The sequence below is a fragment of the Suncus etruscus genome, chromosome 10 (assembly GCF_024139225.1).
Source record: "Suncus etruscus isolate mSunEtr1 chromosome 10, mSunEtr1.pri.cur, whole genome shotgun sequence".
Taxonomy (NCBI): Eukaryota; Metazoa; Chordata; class Mammalia; order Eulipotyphla; family Soricidae; genus Suncus; species Suncus etruscus.
In genome coordinates, this window is record NC_064857.1 from 26165517 (window position 1) to 26188670 (window position 23154).

General features: G+C 47.0%; 1 protein-coding gene and 2 non-coding genes across 3 annotated transcripts in view; 2 read left to right on the forward strand and 1 right to left on the reverse strand.

Moving 5' to 3' along the window:
- Window positions 1-2568: 2568 nt before the first annotated feature.
- On the reverse strand, window positions 2569-2675 carry LOC126021503 (U6 spliceosomal RNA). Its single transcript, XR_007500015.1, has one exon. It is a non-coding gene; the product is annotated as a U6 spliceosomal RNA (small nuclear RNA).
- Window positions 2676-10569: 7894 nt separating this feature from the next.
- Window positions 10570-23154, forward strand: part of PRDM14 (PR/SET domain 14) — a 194419-nt gene continuing 181834 nt past the window's right edge. The window contains exons 1-5 of the mRNA XM_049781589.1: window positions 10570-11239; window positions 12673-12726; window positions 12841-12998; window positions 13978-14248; window positions 22414-22616. Coding sequence (XP_049637546.1) covers window positions 10570-11239; window positions 12673-12726; window positions 12841-12998; window positions 13978-14248; window positions 22414-22616 — 1356 coding nt within the window. The remainder of the gene's footprint in view (window positions 11240-12672; window positions 12727-12840; window positions 12999-13977; window positions 14249-22413; window positions 22617-23154) is intronic.
- LOC126021750 (U6 spliceosomal RNA) lies at window positions 22220-22325 on the forward strand. Its single transcript, XR_007500227.1, has one exon. It is a non-coding gene; the product is annotated as a U6 spliceosomal RNA (small nuclear RNA).

The following is a 23154-nucleotide window of genomic DNA, read 5'->3' on the forward strand; positions in this document are numbered from 1 at the left end:
GAAGGAAGGAAGGAAGGAAGGAAGGAAGGAAGGAAGGAAGAAAGGAAGGAGGGAGGAAGGGAGGGAGGAAGGGAGGGAGGGAGGAAGAAGGAAGGGATGAAGAAGGAAGGGAGGGGGAAGGCAAAAAAAGTAAAACAAAAAGAAAGAGAAGAAAATCTGGCTGGCTGGCTAAAATAAACTCAGTCTAAATTAAAAGACACAGGGCTGGAGTGATAGCACAGCGGTAAGGCATTTGCCTGGCACGCAGCCAACACAGGACAAACCCCAGTTCCAAACCGGGTATCCCATATGGTCCCCTGAGCCTGCCAGGAGCAACTTCTGAGCACAGTCAAGAGTAACTCTTGAGGGACCGGCTAGATGGCGTTTGCCTTGCAAGCAGCAGATCCAGGACCAAAGATGGTTGGTTCCAATCCCTGTGTCCCATATGGTCCCCCGTGCCTGCCAGGAGCTATTTTTGAGCAGACAGCCAGGAGTAACCCCTGAGCACCACCAGGTGTGACCCCCCCCAAAAAAAAGAGTAACTCTTGAGCGTGGCCAGGTGTGATCCCCCCACCCCAAAAAAAGAATTTAAAATAAAAGACAAACAGAGACTTAGAGATAGTACAGGAAGTTAAGTTTGGTGTTTAAGTTAAGTTTAAGTTAAGTTAAGGTGTTTGCCTTTTTTTTTTTTTAAATAATTTTTTGTTGTTGTTGTTTTTGTTTTTGTGGTTTTTGGGTCACACCCGGCAGTGCTCAGGGGTTACTCCTGGCTCCATGCTCAGAAACTGCTCCTGGCATGTACGGGGGACCATATGGGACGCCGGGATTCGAACCATTGATCTTCTGCATGAAAGGCAAACACCTTATCTCCATGCTATCTCTCCGGCCCCTTTTTTATTTTTATTTTTTTAGGTGTTTGCCTTTCATGCAGTTAATCTCAGTTCAATCTCTAATATCACAAGCATTGTCAGAAGTGATCCCACACACAGATCCAAAGAGCTGGAGTAGCCTCCTACACCACTAGGTGTGGACCCCAAAACTAAATAAATATCTTTTAAGATTGGAGATCACAGGGCAGGAGTGATAAGAAAGAGGGTATAGAATTTGCCCTGTACATAGCCAACCTAAATTCAATCCCAACATCCCATGTAGTACCTGAGCCTACCTGAAATGATTCCTGAATAAGCCAGGAGTAAGTCCTGACTATTTTCAGGTATGGCCAAAGAAAAAAAAACAAAGAAAAATATATGATAGAAAGATATCCTTCTCAATAGTCAAAAATATTCACACACAAACACAGATATAGGGCTAATATCTAAGATATTAAAAAATGGGGGGTAGGGGCTGACCCAGGTACAATTCCCTATCCCAAGTAATCCCCCAAATCTACCAAGAGTAATTCATGAGCTGAGAGCCAGGGGTAAGTAACCTGGTAAGCCCTGAGCACTGATGGGGATGGCCCAAAAGAGCAGGAAAAAAAAAAAATGAAATGGAGGAGATGACTAGATAGTTCCCCAAAGGGAAGAGGGGCATATGAATAGTAGGCATATGAAAAGATGTTCATTATACTTGTCAAGGAAATGCAAATGAGAATAACAATGAGATGTGTCTACCTGGGAGTAGGGAATATATCACAAAGAATGGAAACAACTAGGGTTAGCTGGGATGTGGACCACTTGTACTAGCAGCCCCGAGGGGTAAGGGAGGGAATAGGGGATGTATGCTGGGATGGGGAGGGCAGAGGGAGGACAATTTTAGTGGTGAGAGTTCCCCTAATTCAACGTCATTATGTACCTAAAATATTACTCTGAAAGTGTTGTAATCCACTTTAGTCAAAATAAAAATTATTATGAAAAAAAAAAAAGCTTTTTCACTGGTAGTAGATTGTATCAGCCTCAATAGAGATTTCCCAAAAAAGAATATGTATGTGGCCAACCCAGGTTCTACCCCCAGCATCCCATATGGTCCTTGAGCACCATGAGAAAGGACCCCTGAGCACCAAAACAGGAATAAGCCCTGAGCCCTGCTGTGTGGCTCCCCAAACCAAACCAATGAAAAACTTGTGTTTTGTGAAGCTGCAGAGCCTCTCAAAGATTACTGAGTTTTCAGGTGAACTTACTCACCACAAGAAAGGTGCAAATAAGCCATGCTGAAACACTGAGGCTTATGAAGATGACTTACCCACTACAGACTGAGTCCTGGCAAAAGGAAACCATTCAAGATGGCCAATGACCTCAAGGCCATGAACTCTTCTAAATGAGTTTCTTGTAATGACCCCCTACAATGGGATATAAATGTGTTCTATTCGCTGTGTGAATTTTTTTCCTAAAAAGCATTAAAGCTTTTCCTGGCAAAAGGCCACATTTTTTTTCTTTTTCTTTTCTTTTTTTTTTTTTTTTTTTGGTTTTTGGGTCACACCTGGCAGTGCTCAGGGGTTACTCCTGGCTCTATGCTCAGAAATCCTTCCTGGAAGGCTCGGGGGAACATATGGGATGCCGGGATTCGAACCACCGTCCTTCTGCATACAAGGCAAATGCCTTACCTCTATGCTATCTCTCCAGCCCCAAAAAGGCCCCATCTTTTTTTTTTTTTAATATGGAACGCTTCACGAATTTGCGTGTCATCCTTGCACAGGGGCCATGCTAATCTTCTCTGTATCATTCCAATTTTAGTATATGTGCTGCCGAAACGAGCACAAAAAGGCCACATTTCTTTTGTTTTGTTTTGTTTTGTTTTGTTTTTGGGCCACACCCGTTGACGCTCAGGGGTTACTCCTGGCTATGCGCTCAGAAGTCGCTCCTGGCTTGGGGGACCATATGGGACGCCGGGGGATCCAACCGTGGTCTGTCCAAGGCTAGCGCAGGCAAGGCAGGCACCTTACCTCTAGCGCCACCGTCCGGCCCCAACATTTCTAACAGTACACTGAACACTATATTCCCTATGACTTTGTTGATAAAAGTAATAAAACAGGCAAAGGTTTTCTGATAAAGGACATAAAACAACTGTCTGAGGGATGGCTGGATACAGGTTTTGATAAATTCTGATAAATGTTGATAGAGACTGCAGAGAAAATTATTTATGTAACTGTCAAAACTCATGTTCTACAAAAAATGTGCATTTCATCTTATAAATTTTACCTTGATAAAAAGATAATTACATGAAAGTTATGTTGAGATGATTTAGGAATGACTGCAATACCTGTACCAGAGACTGACTGCAATAGCTTGCTTGTTTATTTGGGGGCAAATGGTAGTGCTCAAGGCTTATTCCTGGTTTTGCCTTCAGAGATCATTTCTGGCAGGGCTGATGGAAGCATATGTGGTTCCAGGGATCAAACCCAGATTGGTAGGATTCAAGGTAAGCATCCTAACCTCTGTACTACAGCTTCTTAGTCCCTCTTTCAAGATTTTCTAATACTTTCTCAATAAAGACTTTCAGGGGGATAATGCAATAGTATAGAGAATGAGGATTTGCCTTGCTCATGGCCAACTCACGTTTGATTCCCAGCATCTCATATGGTCAGTCCCCTGAGCACCCGCCAGATAATCCCTAAACACAAAACCAGAAGTCAACCTGAGCACTGACACGTGTGCCCTAAACAAACAAACAAACAAACAAATATTCCCACCACTAATGCCCACCATCTCTCTACTCCCACACCCCCTATCAGTGGTGGGAATGTTGCACTTGTGAAAGGGGGGTGTTTTTTTGTGTGTGACTGAAACCCAACTACAGTCATGTTTGTAATCATGGTGTTTAAATAAAGATATTATTTAAAAAAACAATAAATAAATAGAAACTTGCCAGTGAGGATACATGATTATTTAGATACAAATTCCAAGTCCTGTCAAGACCTGGCTCTGGTCTCTATGATTCTTCAAAGGCATCATACTGCCCTTAAATTCTATGAATTAGCTTTGCTCCTTCAAGGTACAAAGGGTGTCTTGATCCCTCCGGGTATATTTATGCATTTATTTATGTATTTATGTATTTATTTATTGAGTTACACCTGGTGGCTCTGGGCTCAGAAGTCGCTCTTGGCAGGCTCCGGGGACCATATGGGATGCCAGGATTCGAACCGCAGTTAGTCCTGTGTTGGCCACATGCGAGGTACAAGGCAAACATCTTATTTATTTATTAATTCATTGATTGATTTGTTTCTGAGCCAAACCCAGGGGCGCTCAGGGGTCACTGCTGGTTCTGCACTCAGAAATCGCCCCTGGCAGGCTGGGGGAGGGCATATGGGTGCTGGGAATCAAATTGGGTCTCTCCTGAGTCAGCCTCATGCAAGGCAAATGCCCTACTGATTTGCTATCTCTCCGGCCCTCCCTCCAGGTAGTAAGAATATTTTTTGTTTTGTTTTGGGGTCACACCGGTAGGGGTCAGGGGTTACTCTTGGCTCTACACTCAGGCATTGCTCCTGGCAGGCTCAGGGGACCATATGGGATGCCAGGATTTGAACCACTGACCTTCTGCATGCAAGGCAAACGTCTTCTTACCTTCATGCTATCTCTCTGGCCCCAGGTAGTAAGAATTCTTAAAGGAACCAGAATGATAGTGCAGTGAGTAGGGCATCTGCCTTGCATGAGGCTGACTTGGATTCAATCCCTAGCATTCCATATGGTCCTCCAAGCCTGCCAGGAGTGAGCACAAAGCCAGAAGTAACCCCTGGACACCACCAGATGTGGCCCAAAGTAAAAAAACAAACAAAAAGAATTCTTTAAACAGACTTCCACTTGCTATCATTACTTAATTTATACATAATATTCAAATCTTATAAGTAAGTTAAACATCCCTATCAGCCTAGCTCAAAACATATTCCTCTTTATCTTTCCTTTTTTTAAATTGGTTTTTGGCAAACTCAGAAAGACTCAGGAGTTACTACTCCTGGCTCTGCACTCAGGAATCACTCCCGGTGATGCTCTGGGGACGCTGTAGGACTGAACCCAGGATAGCTGCATGCAAGGCAAGCACCCTACCCACCTTACTATTGCTCTGGCCCCTCTTTGTTCCCGGCATCCCATATGGTCTGCCAGGAGCGATTTCTGAGCAGAGGCCAGGAGTGACCCCTGAGAGCTGCCAGGTGTGACCCAGAAACCGAAAAAACTGTCACTAGCTATAACTTCCAAGAGGAGAGTGAAAGATAAGAATATTTTTGGTTTTTTTTTTTGTTTTTTTTTTGTTTGTTTGTTTTTTGGGCCACACCCGATAATGCTCAGGGGTTACTCCTGGCTATGTGCTCAGAAGTTGCTCCTGGCTTGGGGGACCATATGGGACACCGGGGGATCGAACCGCGGTCCGTCCAAGGTTAGCGCAGGCAAGGCAGGCACCTTACCTTTAGTGCCACCGCCCGGCCCGTGATAAGAATATTTTTGTACCATAACGTAAGTGAACTGCTGTACCATACAATTATTATAATGGACTAAAGCTAACCATCATGTTTTTTATGATCAAATACTAGTAGTTGTTGCATTAAAGTAATTTTCATTTTAATAAGCAAAACATTTTAAAGGCCTGAATTTTTTCCCCTACATATGAATACATATACATACAAATACAGTTTAGGGACTGGAGTGATAGCACCTCGGTAAGGCTTTTGCCTTGAACAAAGCTGACCCAGGACGGACCCCTGGTTCAATCTCTGGCATCCCTTAAGGTCCTCTGAGCCTACCAGGAGCGATTTCTGAATACAAAGCCAGGAATAACCCCTGAGGGCTGCCGGGCTGCCCGGTATGAACCAAAAACAAAAACAACAACAACAAATTAAAATAGTTTATTGGGGCTGGAGAGATAATACAGTAGGGTGTTTGCCTAGCACGCCTCTAACGCGGGTTCCATCCCTGACACCCTACATGATTCCTCCCCTTTCCCAGCCCACACGGAATTAGCTCTGGGAATTAGCCTGATGGGACCCAAAATCTAGAAAAGTACTTGGGGGTGGGGAGGAAGAAGAGATACGCATGAAACCATATGCAAGGCTAGCATACCTTAACCCCAGGGCGTTTTGTTTTGTTTTGTTTGCTTCTCCGAGGTTAGGAATGAATAAGTCAATTGTTCGTCAGTATTACCTCTGGAAAGAAGGGATGTGGCAGCAAAGATTTCCATTTCCCCCCCCTCCTCCGTGTTTAAACTCGTTCAACAGCTAGTTTCTTTCTTTTTGGTTTGCTTTCGAGGCCACACTGACCCACTCCCGCGTGGACCGCAGACAAGCTTCTTTCTACTTTGCAAATATGTGCTAGTAAAAGTGCATTTTCGTGGCCAAATCCCTCTGGAAGATCCCTGAGGTTCGTGCTGCTTGTGCAAAAATTAAGCAAATAGAGAGGCCGGAGAGATTAGCACAGCGGTAGGGCATTGCCTTGCAAGCCACCAAACCAGGACAGACGGTGGTTCGAATCCTGGCATCCCATATGGTCCTTTATTTCTGCCAGGAGCGATTTCTGAGCGCAAAGCCAGAAGTAACCCCTGAGAGCTGCCAGTGTGACCCAAAAACCAAATAATAACAATAATTAAAATAATAAATAAATAAAATTTAGGCAAATAGAGGGGCCGGAGAGATAGCACAGCGGTAGGGCGTTTGCCTTTCATGCAGAAGGACGGTGGTTCGAATCCCAGCATCCCATATGGTCCCCTCAGCCTGCCGCAGAAGGACGGTGGTTCGAATCCCAGCATCCCATATGGTCCCCAGAGCCTGCCAGGAGCGATTTCTGAGCGCAGAGCCAGGAGCAAGCCCTGAGCGCTGCCGGGTGTGACCTGAAAAACAAACAAACAAACAAACAAAATTAAGCAAATAGAGTTCTCTCAACGACCAAGAAGTGCACTAAGAGTGGCCTCCTGGGGGCTTCCGGATCGGGGTGTCTGAGTCCTTAAATCCTCCAAGGGGAGGCAGGGGAGGAACGAGACAAGTCCGGGAAGGCTGCTTGGAGGCGTCCCAGGCAAACCCGCCTGGGGAAGGGCGGCAGGACAGGATTTCTGCAGCGGCTGCTAGATCCGACCCAGAGGGGATGGATGGCCCTGGGGACTAGAGTCAACGAATCCTGATCTCCTTCCTGGACGTCTAAATAATTAAAAACTGGAGGCAGGGGCCTGAGTAGAGAATCTACCTTGTAAGCGGCAGTCCCAGGACGGGCCTGGGTTCAATCTCCGGCATCCCATATGGTCCCCCAAGCCAGGAGCAATTTCTGAGCGCAGAGCCAGGCAGCCGGGTGTGGCCCAAAACGAATAAATAAATAAAACGAAAACACAGGCACCATCGGGCCGGCGTGGTGGCGCTAGAAGTAAGGTGCCTGCCTTGCCTGCGCTGGCCTAGGACGGACCTAGCTTCGATCCCCCGGCGTCCCATATGGTCCCCCAAGCCAGGCGCCATTTCTGAGCTCATAGCCAGGAGTAACCCTTGAGCGTCACCGGGTGTGGCCCAAAAACCAAAAGAAAAAAAAAGGAAGAAGAAGAAAGAAAACACACACACACACACACACACACACACACCCAAAAAACTGGAGTCTGGGGCCGGACGGATAGCACAGATAGCGTTTGCTTTCCCCCCAGCTGATCGAGGACTGATGGTAGTTCGAATTCCGACGTCCCAGATGGTCCCCCGAGTTTGCCAGGAGCGATTTGATTTCTGAGCGCAGAGCCAGGAGAAACCCCTGAGCGCCTCCGGGTGTGGCCCAAAACGAATAAATAAATAAAAATGAAAATTGAAAATAACTGGAGTGTCAAATGGGGTCCTAGGCTCAGGGGCTCCAGCACCCCGCATCATTCCTCCCGCGAGGACGGGCCACCGCGCAGGCTGCAAGGTCAGAGCCGGGCCGGCCTGCAGGAGGATGCGGGTGCGTCCCTGGGAAGGCAGGGAGGGGCTGGCGAGGATGGAAAGGGGTCCGAGAGGTCCCTCGCTTTGCTCCCTCCACTTTTCAGAACCCAAGCAAACCTCCCCTCCCTCTGCTGTCGCCCCATTTTTGCAAAAAGGGAGCTGCGGCCGCCAGCCAAGGTCGATTGTGAATGATTGCACAAAGTGCTCCTTTCTTGAAAGGTCCCAGTGCTCGGCCCAGAGAAGGAAAATGCAATTTGGGGACCAGCTATCTGAGGGTCTGTCCTGGCTATTCCGAGAGAGGGGGATCGCCTTTCCCCTGGGGAAGGAACGGCCAGGGAAGTGCAGAAGAGCGATCAAGGAGGCTGGAAGATGCGAGACCTTAAGGAAAAACTTGCACCACCCGGCCTCTAGCCTGCCAGGAACCTGGGAAGCGCCGGGGTTCGGAACCACGGATTCTACGGGGCCCCCACCCAGCAGGCGCCCAGACACAGAATCCTAAGGGGTAACGCGCTCAGCTCCCCAAAAAGGACTCAGGGACAAAGTCCACCTGGCCCTAGAGTTATTTTTTTGTTCTTTGCTTGTTTGTTTGTTTGTTTTTTGGGGGGACACACCCGGCCGCACTCAGGGGTTACGCCTCACTCTGCGCTCAGAAATCACTCCTGGCAATTCTCGGGGAATCATAGGGAATGCCAGGAGTCGAACCCAGGTTCGTTCTGGATCAGCTGCATGCAAAGCAAATGCCCTACCTCTGTGCTATCTCTCCGGCTGGGATTTTGTTGTTGGTGATGTTCTTTTGTTTTGTTTTGTTTTGTTTTGGCCACACCAATGGTGCTCAGGGGTTACTCCTGGCTCGGCGCTCAGAATTCGCTCTTGGAATTCGAACCACCGTCCGTGCGGGGTTGGCTGCGTGCTTTCAGTCTGGCCCCCTGCCCTGGGGCTTTTGAGGCTGCCGACCTCCGGGGTCTTTTCTAGGGGAATTCGGACCCCTAAAGGTCAGGCTCAAAGTCTGGGGGCTAAGTATTAAGATTTCTAGATAAGACTAACGGGGTTCACCCGGCACCCCCCAAAAGCATCAAATCCTGAGGAGCCCAAGGAGCGTCTCGCAAAGCAGCTCCACCCCCGTCCCCATCCCTCATCCCCGGCCAGATTTGGGGAGGACAGATTTGAGAGCGAGACCCGAATGGGATCCCCGAATGGGAATTGGGGGCGAGACAGACGCAAGCCAATGGCAGCAGTGGGCGGGGAGGAGCCGGACCCGGGGACCTGCCCTGGCCGCTACCCCTTCCCCTTCCCCACCCTCCACCTCTCCTAATCCCTCCTCCGCCTTCTTAAACCCTCCCTCTGCCTCTGGGGCTCGAACCCGTGCCGCCTGCCTGCTTGCCTGGCTCCTGGACGCTCCAGCGCTGAGTCGCTTCTAAAGGTGGGTGCCTCTTTGGGGGAACCCCGGGATGGTCCAGGCTTCAGGCGTGTGGCTGCCTGTCGTTGTACCGTTTTTTTTTGGGGGGGGGGACTTGGGCTAATTTATTTAAGTGACCCCCTACTTTCCTCCCCAAGAGGCTGGGGACCCCTCAAGGCCGGGGCGAACCCCACTTCTAGGCCCTGGAGGAGGAGGAGGACGAGGAGATGGGAATCTTTGCTGACCTCCTCACCTGACCCCCTGTTCTTTAATTTCTGAGTCGCGACCCCGCTTGGTTTCTTTATTGGACTCATTGATCGGTGCTCTTCAGGGCTGCCGGGCCCCCAAGGGAAGGAAAGGAAAAAGGGGGAGTCGCGGGGAGAAAGGGGGGGTTTGCTTTGCTTTTTTCATAGAGAATTTGGGTCCAAGGTGATTGCAGGTGGAGAGCTGGCCAGGCCCCAGTGGCGTACCCCACTTCCACACCTTTGAAACCTACTAAGGTTCTTGGTAACTTGGGGCGTCTCGAAGCACCCCGAGTGGTACAGATTCTGGTGGTGAGAAATTGGGGTGCAGGTTGCAAAGCCAACCGGGGGGCTTCTGGACACGAGCTTGCTGGCCTGGCCTCCTCACGCCTGACACCGGGGTTAGACTTTTGGGGTATGTATCTTCGGCTTGATCCGAACCCCCCCCAGTCCTAGATTCTAGCAGAACTTGGGGACCCCTGAGGGCTGTCCCCTAAAGCTCAGAACCCGTGCATCTTAGCGCTGGGCTCGTAAGTCGGTCGTCACCAACCCGATCCATCCTGGAAAGGAGTTTTGAAGGATAGGGGAGAAGAACGGGAAGGAAGGGAACTGCACCCCAGATTTTGCAGCAGCGGGACTTGGGGTGAGTGTTCTAAATAGTCGGGAGCGGTTAGGGCGTTTGCCTTGTACTCAGCTGACCCAGGACAGACGGTGGTTCGAATCCTGACATCCCATATGGTCCCCCAAGCCGGGAGCGATTTCTGAGCGCAAAACCAGGAGCGCAACCGGGTGTGACCTCCCAAAAACCCCAAATAACTAAATAAAACCAGCGTGCTGGGTCAGGGTGCATTTGGAGAGGGGAGGCAGAAGCAAAACTAAGAGCCTGGGGTACAGCTGGATGCCGGCATATTTTCGTTGTGTCTAGGGGTGCTAGTGGAAGAGAGGTGGAGAAGGATGTTTGCGTGGCCTTTGATTTTTTGGGGGAAAGGGATTGGGCATGCGAGATGCAAGTGGGATTTGCTTCTCCACTTCCTTCCTTCCCTGCCATCCGGGCCTGGCTCTGGGGGCGAAGCTGTGTCCCCCCACAAGTTTTCATTTGGGGGTTCTTGCTCTTCCACAGCCCGGCCGCTCTTCGAGGTGCCCCGATGGCTCTGCGGCCTCCTGGGGAGGCCCTGCCCCAAGATCAGGCGTGCTACCCGCCGGAGAAGCTGCACAACAGCCCCCCAGAACTGTCCGCCTACTACGCGCCCTTCCCACCCTACGGCTACTATGCCAACGGCCTGGCAGCACCTGGGCACAGCTCGCAGTCCTTCCCGCACTTGGAGGCGCCTCCAATTCTGCCCCCCTTCGCCTACCGCAACGCACCCCCTTTGCTGAACCCCGTCCTGGCGCTCCCGACGGAGCCCCTTTACGACCCGACCTGGTACAGCAAGCTGCCACCCTGCTATCCGCTGCCCCAGCACCCGAGCGAGGTACCTCACTTTTCGGGGGGCTGCGAAAACTTGGGGCCACCCGGTGCCAGCAGCCAGGGTTATGCAGCACCCGAAGCTTTCCATGTTGCACCCCCGGCTCCTATAGAAGCTCCCCAAGTCCCAGAAGGGAGGAAGACGGTCTCCCAGTCCTCTGGCTCTCCTGGTCAGCGGGCAGAGGAGGCCCCCAAATTCCAGAACCCCGAAGGGATGCCGGTCCATCGTTATCACTTCACGCAAGACGATCTGCACTTGGTTCTCTATGGGGTGGTCCCCAGCTCGGATGTCTCTGATCGCCTTCATCATGCCATTTCTGGCCTCTTTGTACCCACCACCGGGAGCTCAGGTAAGAGCAGCCCCCCAAGTGTCAGGGAATTTAGGGGGTGGGTTTCTACAGTGTGGGGATGGAGCCCACTCAGTGAGGGTTGAGGGCGTGTGAGTGCTTTGCCTCTGGGGATGGAGGCCTGGCTTTGGTCGCTGTCTTCACTGCCTGACTCCTGAGACTGGGTTGGACTCGGTTGGCTGAGTTCGGGAGAAATGATGAACTTGGGGCCGGAGAGATGGCGCAGCGGTAGGGCGTTTGCTTTTCAAGCAGGCAAGCCAGGATGGACGGTGGTTCGAATCCCGGCATCCCATATGGTCCTCCGAGCCTGACAGGAGGGATTTCTGAACATAGAGCCAGGAGTAACCCCCTTGAGCGCAGCTGGGTGTGACCCCAAAAGAAACAAATAAATAAATAAAAAGAAATGATGAATGTGCCCTGTTCACCAGCAGAATGTGAAGTAGTTAAGGACCAGTTGGAGGTGAGGCTCCACCTTGATCTAGTCCAATTTGGATGGTTCCTGATTCTTTTTTGTTTTTGTTTTTGTTTTTGTTTTTGGGCCACACCCGGCGGTGCTCAGGGGTTACTCCTGGCTATCTGCTCAGAAATAGCTCCGGGCAGGCACGGGGGACCATATGGGACACCGGGATTCGAATCAACCACTTTGGTCCTGGATCTGCTGCTTGCAAGGCAAACGCTGCTGTGCTATCTCTCCGGGCCGGTCCCTGATTCTTATATTCTTTAAATGTGTCAAAGGAGGTTTATTACAGAATCTTGCTAGAATTGTTCCTGCATTTCAAGTGAACTTGTATGGACTCAAAAAAAAATTCGATGATAACAAGAATAACAAAAAATAACAACAATGAAAATTAGATGATACCATAACACAGGGCTTAAATGTTGGCCTCGAGTCTGCAGACTTAGGTTAGCTCTTTATCGCTGCGTGGTGGTTTCCAGCACTGCAGGGTGCAAACGACCTGAGCACTGCCTTTGTGCGACTCACACCTTCAAGAAAGAGTAGATAGTGGATGCTGGGGCCAGAGAGACAGCATGGAGCTTTTTTGCCTTAGATGCAGAAGAATGGTGGTTCGAATCCCTGCATCCCATATGGTCCCCTGAGCCTGCCAGGAGCTATTTCTGAGCGTGGAGCCAGGAGTAACCCCTGAGCGCTGTGACCCGAAAAACAAACAAAAAAAGATAGTGGATGTTTAGGGGTGCCAGGGATTAAACCCCGGGCCAGCCACGTGCTAGGCAAAGAGCCTTGACTTCTGTGGCCCTTCCTAAGACACTTTTTTTCCATTTTAAATAATATCTTTATTTAAGCACCATGATGACAAACATGATTGTAGTTGGGTTTCAGTCATAAAAAGAACCCCCCCCCCCCCGCCCCTTCACCAGAGCAGTATTCCCATCACCAATGTCCCTCATAAGACATTTTTAAATCCTGTCTTTTCTAGGTTCTGAGTCTTTGCCTCAAGCTCTGGATAAAAATTCTCTGCAAATACCAGAAGGTAATGTCTCTGTGACATCAGATTTAGATTGGTTTTTTTTTTTTCAGGTTTAAATTTTATAAATGACTAGTTAGTATCCTTATTCAGTTTTCTGCCCTGGCTCTCCCTTTTTAGGTCTCTGCCTGAGGCAGACGAAGTTTGGAGAAGTGCCACATTTTGGTGTTTTCTGCACAAGTATCATGGCCAAAGGAGTCAGGTTTGGGCCTTTTCCGGGGAAAGTGGTCAATGCCAATGAAGTTAAAACCTATGGAGACAATTCTCTGATGTGGGAGGTAAGATTTAGTCATCAGGGCATAATTGCTTCTGTTGAGTTGGCTGGGAAAAAATGGGGTCTGAGGTTGGGGGAGAGATGTTAGCCTCTGTGCCTGTGGTGTCTGTCTGGAAGAGGGGAACAGATCAGGTGTCTGGTGCTGCCTATTTTGCAATATAAAGGGAAGGAAAGGCAGGTGTTTACCCCAAGAGATAACAATAACTTCACATGAATAATATGGATTACATGCTGCTTTAGTCATTTTAGACTGAAGATTAGCCAGGAAATATGCATTTAGAATACATACTTAAAGCATTAATATATATGTGTATTGCAGCGTGTAATAGAATGTGTATTCTTACCTATCAGGTCATGTGCTTATAATACATTTTCATATGATTTTCCAAAGAAGTTAGCCACAACTTTTTAAAGGTATAGAGGGGTGATGTTGAGATAACTGTAGGAAAAGGCTCTTGCATGCCTTAAGTGAGGTGAGGACCACCTGGGTTTGATCCCCAGGACCCCTTAGCATCCTCTGACCACCGCTGGGAGTGCAAAACTGGGAACAAGCCCTGAGCACAATTGGATATATCCCACACACAAAAAGATTTATTTTAATTTTAATTTGAGGGGTGGAATAAAAGGGAATTCATTTGACTGTATACTGGGCATTTTTGGTTTTTGGGTCACAACTGGTGAACACTAGAATGAGATTTGGGTCATAAGATATTTTGTTGTTATTTTGGGCCACACCTGGTGGCATTCAGGGGTTACTCAAAGCTCTCTGCTCAGAAGTTACTCCTGGCAGGCTCAGGGAAACCATATTGGATACCGGGGATCAAACTTGGGTTAGACCTGCTTACAAAGCAAATGCCCTACCTGCTGTGCTATCTCTCCAGCCCTTGTGCCATAAGAATTTTTAATAAGTAAATTTGTTTTATGGTGTAAGCAAAAACAACAAAAATAAAAGCACATTCTAAACCCACTCTTATTTTATTTAGATATTTGAAAATGGTCAACTGAGCCACTTCATAGATGGCAAAGGGGGTGCCGGCAACTGGATGTCCTATGTCAACTGTGCCCGATTCCCCAAGGAGCAGAACCTCGTGGCGGTGCAGTGTCAAGGACAAATTTACTATGAAAGCTGCAAGGAGATCTATCAGAACCAGGAGCTCCTGGTGTGGTATGGCGACTGCTACGAGAAGTTTCTAGACATTCCCGTGAGCCTTCAGGTGATGGAGCAGAAGAAGCAGGTGCCCGGGACCTCGGAAGGTGAGTGCAGACCTTTGCCTCTGCCTCTGCCTCCTGCGATGAATGCGACCTTCCTGGTGGAAGGCTGAGACTGATCTCACCCTGGGAACCTCTTCCTGCAGCTTTTCTGGGTGCTTGTGAAACTCCCCACAGGGTGAATGCAGGAAACTAAACTCAGGGTGTCTCCCAGGGAGGCAGTGTCCAGCTGGAGGAAAATACCCTCAAAGATGCAAAGCTACTGAAGCTCCTTCTAGTGACAAGGATACTGTGTCTTCTCTCCCTTGATCCCCACCACCACCTCCTTCCCACCCCAAGAATAAAAGTGAAATAAATGGATTTAAATATCTTAGGTGAGCCAATTTCTCATTAATCTCTGCCTAGGCTAATATAGAAGATAAAAGTCAGGGAGGAGAGATAGCATGGAGGTAAGGCATTTACCTTTCATGCAGAAGGACGGTGGTTTGAATCCCTACATTCCATATAGTCCAGTGTGCCTGCCAGGGGTGACTTCTGAACATAGAGCCAGGAGTAACCCCTGAGCGCTGCTGGGTGTGACCCAAAAACAATTAAAAAAAAAAAGAAGAAGATGAAGAAGAAGAAGATGAAAGTCAAGGCTGGCAGGCCGTGTCTTTCAGATGGTTGTTTAAAGTAAACATCATTTTAAGTATGGGTCCCAGTCAAATTTGAAAAGCATCAAGCTATACTCTGAAATTATTTTGGGCGGCCACACCCAATGTCACTCAGGGGTTACTCCTGGCACTGCACTCAGAAATCGTTTCTGGCAGGCTTAGGGAGAACCATATGAGATGCTGGGAATCAAACCCAGGTCTGTCCCGGGTAGGCTGCATACCAGGCAAATGCCCTATCACTGTGCTATCTCTCTGGTCCCTAGACTCTAAAAATTTTATTTTCTGCACAACACCTAACAGTACTTAGAAAACTGTGTCATGCTGAGGCTTGAACATGGAACTGCTGAATGCAAAGCCTATGCTCCCAGCTATTTGTGATGGTGGTTGGGGGCGTGTATGGGGTTAAGGCCACCCCTGACCATGCTCAGGGCTCTGGGAACCCTATGTCGTACTGGGTGTCAAACAGAGGTAACTACTTTCCCCTTTACTGTTGTAATGACTGGGAGTTGCATGCAATCTTGACTGTAGGACTTGAACATGTTGGTTGTGTTTGCCAGAGTCACACACTTATGACACTCACACGTGTTGCCTAGGGTTCCATACCTGACTATAGTGTCACATGTCTTTAGTTGCTTTGCTGGTCAGGATTACACACATCAGTTTCAGTGGTTGCACTCACCAGCCTGTGGGGCTCTGGAAACTGCACAGTCTGTGGTTTGAGGGTCACAGCCCAAAGAGCTACAGGAATGTGCTTGGTGCTGGGGTAGGCTGTCAGCCTCGTGTTTGCAATACCTTTGCCACTGAGCCGGACCCCTGATGTAGTCACTCAAAATATGTATTTTTTTTTGGGTCACACCCAGCGGTGCTCAGGGGTTACTTCTGGCTTTCTGCTCAGAAATTGCTCCTGACAGGCACGGGGGACCATATGGGACACCGGGATTCGAACCAACCACCTTTGGTCTTGGATCGGCTGCTTGCAAGGCAAACACCACTGTGCTATCTCTCCGGGCCCTCAAAGTATGCATTTGGGGGGGGGGTCACACACACCAATGCTCAGAGAACCTTGTTGGTGATTGAACTCCAAGGTTGGCCGTGTGCAAAGCAAGAGACTTAGTCTTTATTTTATTTCTCTAGCCACTCAAATGTCAAATTTTAGGTGTAAAAACCTGGGGGTCTTGAAGTTGCAGATTCTCATTCAGAACTGCTTTTTTTTTTTTTTTTTTTTTTTTTTTTTTGGTTTTTGGGCCACACCCTGTGACGCTCAGGGTTTACTCCTGGCTATGCGCTCAGAAGTTGCTCCTGGCTTCTTGGGGGACCATATGGGACGCCGGGGGATCGAACCGCGGTCCCTCCTAGGCTAGCGCAGGCAAGGCAGGCACCTTACCTCCAGCGCCACCGCCCGGCCCCCAGAACTGCTTCTAAAAATGGTGCATTTCTTTCAACTTTTGGCCACACCAAACAGTATTGAGAGATCATCTCTTTCTTGCAAGCAAGCTTTCTTCTGTGCTAGAGAACGCATGTCTTTTGGGTCACACCCGGCGATGCTCAGGGATTACTCCTGGCTATGCACTCAGAAATTGTTCCTGGTGTGGGGGACTATCCTGGATCTGCTGCATGCAAGGCAAATGTCCTACTTCTACTCTATGGTGCTGGCCCCTAGAAAATGCATTTCTATCCCGCTGGTCCCTGGATTAGCAACCATTCTTACTCTTCTGGAAGAGAGCTTCTTGGATTTGTATTTTATTTTTTGTTTTTTGTTTGTTTGTTTTGAGGCCACACCCAGTGGCGCTCAGGGTTTATTCCTGGCTCTGCACTCAGAAATCACTCCTGGCAGGCTCGGGGGACCATATGAGATGCTGTACTATTTATTATTCTGGCTCCAGATTTGGATTTTAAATAAGCTTTCCACAGGATTCTTTGATTTTGGGCCACACCTGGCTATGCTCAGTGGTTCCTCCTGGCAGTACTTGGAGGACCATATGGGATGTTGGAGATTAAGTCCTGATCTGCCATGTGTAAGGGAAGCACCTTACCCACTGTACAGTTGCTCCAACCTCTTTACATGATTTTACCCACACAAAGTTTGAGGACTAATATTTTGGTTTTCTGTTTGTGGGTTTTTTTTTGGGGGGGGGGGTGGTGGGAATGGGCCATACCCAGCATTGCTCAGAAGTTACTCTTGTTTCTACATTCCAGAATCCCTTCTGGTGGTTCTCCGGGAACAATATGGGATGTCAGGGACTGAACACATGTACTACTCAGTGTATTAACACTCCAGTCCCTAGAACTACTGACCTTAAAGGTGAGATAAGATTGAAGTAGTGGGACCAGAGTGGTGGCGCAAACTATAGGTGTCTGCCTTGTACGCACTAACCTAGGACTGACTGACCGTGGTTTGATTCCCAGCATCCCATATGGTCCCCCAAGCCAGAAGCGACTTCTGAGCGCATAGCCAGGAGGAAACCCCTGAGTGTCACCGGGTGTGGCCCAAAAACCAAAAAAAAAAAAAAAAAAAAAAGATTGTGAAGTAGTGGGCCAGAGTGATGCATAGCAATCTATTACTCTACCCTCAGCGTACTTCTCTATACATGTATGTGGAATTATGTAAAGCCCACATAGCTGTGATAAATGTTTATAACAAAAAATATGAGTTCAGGAACAATCTAGAAAGATATTTCCACTATATTTGGACTACTCTTACTATATAGAACTTGGGGAGAGTGGAGATAGGAAACAAGTGTGGGAGTAATAAATAAATAGAAATAGACAAATAAAGTGATAGATAATACAAGGTTTTGATTATTTCTAAAAATGTACTCATTAGGGGCCAGAGAGATAGCACAGTGGTAGGGCGTTTGCCTTGCAAGCTGCTGACCCAGGACCAAGGATAGTTTGAATCCCAGCATCCCATAAGGTCTCCCGAGCCTGCCAAGAGTGATTTCTGAGCAGTCAGGAGTAACCCCTGAGTGCCGCCGGGTGTGGCCCCCCCAAAATATACTCATTAAATGATAATACCCAAATATAATATCACTCATTTGTCCTTCAAACTATTATGTAGTCCTCTGAATCAAACCAATTGAATGTTTAGATTTTTGTTTTGTTTTGTTTTTTGGGTCACACCCGGCAGCGCTCAGGGGGGTTACTCCTGGCTCTAAGCTCAGAAATCACTCCTGGTAGACTCGGGATCATATGAGATTCCGGGACTCGAACCACCGTCCTTCTGCATACAAGGCAAATGCCTTACCTCCATGCTATTTCTCTGGCCCAATTCAATGTTTATAACCGTGGACTTAGTAATGCTCTTCTGAAAAAAACATATATCTTTGGGGCCAGAGAGATAGTTCAAAGAGATGATTCTGTGTGCCTTTTCTGTGTCCAACTCAAGTTTACCCCCCCAACACACACACACACACACACAGTTTTCTGATCACTGTCTTGCGTGGACCACTTTGTGTGGTCACTCTGACCCCTTCAAAAAAACTAAAACAAACAAACAAAATTGTTTTTTTAGGAAATGGACCTAAAAGAAGATATTTTTTGTAAACTCCTGTGCACAAAAACCTTTTTATTTAGGTCTATTTCCCGAAAACAATTTTGTTTGTCTAATCTTGAATAATAATAGGCAGATATTGGAAATCACAGGGATAAGAGCTTGTAATTAAGGAAAAATGTTCACTGTGCTTTAGTTTTGAACCCTATATTGGAGGAATAGAGCACTTTGCAGAAGAGAGAGCTTCTGGACAAAGTGTGGGTGGGAATTTGTAAACAGTTTAATTTGTAAGGAAAAAATTAGGGACAAACTTGTTTTTTGAATAAGGATGCTTTTTTAGAAAGAAAGGGGCTGGAGAGATAGCATAAAGGTAGTGTGTTTGCCTTGCATGCAAGACTGTGGTTTGAATGGCATCCCATGTGATCCCCTGAGCCTGCCAGGGACAATTTCTGAGCATAGTGCCAGAAGTAATCCCTGAGTGCTGCTGGGTGTGACCCAAAAACTAAAAATAAACAAACAAACAAACAAACAAAAAATCTAGAATGCCTAAGAAAGAAAATGGTACCTACCTCTCATAACTGTCTATTTTCTTAAAGGTTTTCTTTCCCCTTTAAGGTGAAGTGGAAGGGAGTATGAAGCCCTCCAGTATGTGTTTTGGGTGGACAATGAATGGACATGTATGTGATGACCACTCACTTGTTAGCCAAGGCTTGGAGCTATATCAGTGAAATCTAGTTTCCCGTTCACTTTTAGAAATCCTTGGACTAAAAAGAAGGGACTTGGGGAGAGAGGGAAAAGGAATGAGAGAATTAGGTTTGGTCATAATCCCAAAGACCTGCACAGAAATGTAGGCAGCTGAAACCTCCTGAGTAAGAATGGTCCTTTTCAAATAAACCCAAGTATTTGTTCTTGTGCATATTGTCATCTAATCCTCATTCTGACTCTCTTCCTCAGGAAGCAGGAAAATTAGGTATTTGTCATTTTATTCGGACCAGTGGAAATTCTAGTTTGCAGCCAAAACCGTCTCCGCAGGGGTATTGGGAGAGCTTTTAACACCTCAATGAAAGTGAGAGACTGGCCTGGCCTCGTGGCCTTGTCCTGAGGATGGTGGTCACCCCCCTTGAGTTATTTGCTTAATGTCTGTTTTTCTCCTTAGCCACCTGTTCAATGTGGCCGAGAAGAACCTCTCTGCTAAACAAACCTTAGGAGCTGCCTCCCTACTGGCTGACTTAAAGATTTCCCTCCACATAGTCTCACGCACTTTCTGCTGGCTCATTCTCTTGAGGACCGGAATGAGACCTCTGGGGAGATGCTTTTAGGGTTAAAGCCAGTTGATCCTCTGGAATCCTTAGTGCTCCCAGCAGGGGTGCTTTTGTAGGGGCCCTCTGAGTTCTCCCCTCCTTCCAATGCATAGACACCCCTGGACCTGGGAGCCTCCTTTGCTAGAGTCGGCTGCGCACTCTCTCTAACTTTGTTTTTTCTGCTTCCATCTCCTTTGATAAAGTCAATTACCTCTCTGTATTAGTGATAGTATCACTCATTGGTAAGAATTCCAGGTATGGGGCTGGAGAAATAGTGTAGGTAAGGGGTATGGAGTTGGCCTTGATTGTGGCCAACCGGACCTCAATCTCCAGTGTCCCATTTGGTCCCCAGAACTCAGCTAGAAGTAATTCTTAAATATTGTCAGGATTTCTCTCTCTCTCTCTCTCTCTCTCTCTCTCTCTCTCTCTCTCTCTCTCTCTCTCTCTCTCTCTCTCTCTCTCTCTCTCTCTCTCTCTCAAACACACACACACACACACACACACACACACACACATCTGCCATGTATTCAAGTGAATGAAATAACCCTATGTATTAGGAAGGCAAAGTGTTGTCATCCTTAATATGTCCTTAAAAATTCTAGTTCTAAACCTAATCACAACCATATATGTAATCAAGATGTTTAAATAAAGGGGAAAAAAAGAAAAAAAAAACCCTGTAATATGAAAAAAAAATTCTAGCTCTGACTCCAGCATTCAGAAGTGAATTATAAACTCTTGACTCTTACTATGGGGTCAAATGGAAAAGTACTGGTTAAAGTTTGGTAATGGGCTAGGAACATTGCATCTATCATTTTTTAAATATTTTTAATTTTATTTTATTATTATTATTAATTTTTTTTTTTTTTTTTTTTTGGTTTTTGGGTCATACCCGGCAGTGCTCAGGGTTACTCCTGGCTCTGTGCTCAGAAATTGCTCCTGGCAGGCACGGGGGACCACATGGGATGCTGGAATTCGAACCACTATCCATCTTGGATAGGCTGCTTGCATGGCAAATGCCCTATCACTGTGCTATCTCTCTGACCCCGCATGCATTCATCATTTTCTACATATGTCATTGTTCTACATAAGCTGCTTTGACTTTGTAGGTCAGGTTAATTAGAAAAGGATCAAGATTGGGGCCGGAGAGATACACAGTGGGTAGAGCTTTTGCCTTGCACGCTGCTCAGTATTCCATATTGTCCTTGGAGCCTGCCAGGAGTAACCTCTGAGTTGCCACTAGGTGTGGCCCCAAAAAGAACAAAGAAGATGCATATATCTATTAACCTTGTAACAAGTGTATTTTGGGGCACAGGGATGATTCACAAAATCTATGCTCAGGATTTACTCCTGGCTGCTAAGGAATCACTCCTAGTGGTTCTGGGTGTTGAACCAGGAGTATCTGCATGCTAATATCAGTACTCTTTTTAACCTTAGCGAGCATATTTTTGAGCCTACACAGGACTGGAGGAAGGGTTCTTATGACATGCAGAAACAAAAGAAGAGAAGTTTTTGGATGAGCTAGAAGATAGAGAAGCCAAAGAGGAAAGAAAGATTTTGAATCCTAAGTTGAACAAACGGACTAAAATAATTAAATATATATATGTGTGTCTTTATGAATACATGTTCATTTATATAATAAATTTATTCATTATATAGGCATGACACTGGAGTATGGTTACACTTATTTGAGAATCAACATGCTTTCTGGGCCACACCCAATGGTATTCAGAAATCACTTTTTAGTAGTGATCATTTCAGTGATGGGTATTACACTGGGGTCTGATGCACACAAGCAATTAACTCCTATAATATCTCTGACCTCAAAGTTTTACCATCTTCTACAGAGGAGTTTGAGGAATTTATGGATCATATGATTAAATTAGTATTAAAATCATCTATTATGGAAGGAACTGGGGGAAACAAAAACGAAATAGATCATTGTCAAAACCTGCTTGCACTCATAAAGATTTAGGGTTTGTTTTTGTTTGTTTGTTTGTTTGGTTTTGGTTTTGGGTCGCACTGCAGCGCTCAGGGGTTCCTCCTGGCTCTATGCTCAGAAATCGCCTTTGGCAGGCACGGGGGACCATATGGGACGCCGCGATTCAAACCACTGTCCTTCTGCATGAAAGGCAAACGCCTTATCTCCATGCTATCTCTCCGGCTCCAAGATTTAGTATTTTTGAGTGGACTATGCTTGGGTCACAACTGGTGCTGCCTGGGGATCATATGTGACATAAGATTGAAATTAGCTACATGTAAACAAGTGCTTGAACCCCTGTGCTATTTCTCTAGTCCCTATCGTTCTATTACTATAGCTAAAGTATATGTTAGAATTTTCTATAATAAAATGCTTTTTAAAAATTAACTCAGGGACTGGAAAGATGGCATGGAGATAGGGCATTTGCCTTGCATGCAGTAGGACAGTGGTTCGAATCCCGGCATCCCATATGGTCCTCCGAGCCTGCCAGGAGCAATTTCTGAGTGTAGCGCCAGGAGGAACCCCTGAGCGCTGTTGGGTGTGACCCAAAAGATAAAAAAAATGAATAAATAAAAAATAAAAATTATCTCAGAGGTGCTTGCTTCGACAGCACATATACTAAAATTGGAACAACACAGAAAAGTAGCGTGGCTTCTGGGCAAGGATGGCATGCAAATTTCATGAAACGTACAATTTTTATTTATTTACTTATTTTTAGTTTATCAGAGGAAGATGAAGGAAATTCCAAAGACCCTAGCACTTACCCTTAATCCCCTTGTATTTGACAGAATCTGCTGAAGGTTACAGATGTGAGAGTTGTGGAAAAGTATTTACTTACAAGTACTACCGAGATAAGCACCTCAAGTACACTGCCTGTGTGGACCAGGGTGATAGGAAGTTTCCCTGCTCTCTCTGCAGCCGCTCCTTTGAGAAACGAGACAGGCTCCGCATCCATATCCTTCATGTTCATGAGAAGCATCGGCCTCACAAGGTAAGAAGAAGAGCAGAAATTTTGCTCTCATTCTGCTTTCATGCTTCTTTTCCCAAACCCTGGGCACATAGTAATGGCTCTAATTGCAGAGCTACAAGCCCCTGGGACAGGGGCTCTGAAGAAATTCATGCTGCCATGGAAGGGCAGGCAGCAATGGGCCATGGGCACACTGCAGGCTATATGCACATTGGAGAGGAATGTGAAGGAAGAGAGCCCACTTCTAGTTAAACATGGTTATTAGGAACATGTCACGGATATGATTTTGTGGGGTTTTTGTTTTGTTTTGTTCTGGTTTTGGGGTCACACCCGGCTGCGTGCAAGGCAAATGCCCTACCGCTGTGCTATCAGATTTTTGTCTTGAGTGCAGAAAGGGAACAGGATTCCAATTTAGAAGCTGGTTGGGGAACAGGGGGAGGACTGAGCTATTTCCAGACAGGAAAATTTTGGCCAAAATCACTTGATTAGGAAGAGAACAGAGGGGGCCGGAGAGATAGCATGGAGGTAAGGCATTTGCTTTTCATACAGAAGGTCATTGGTT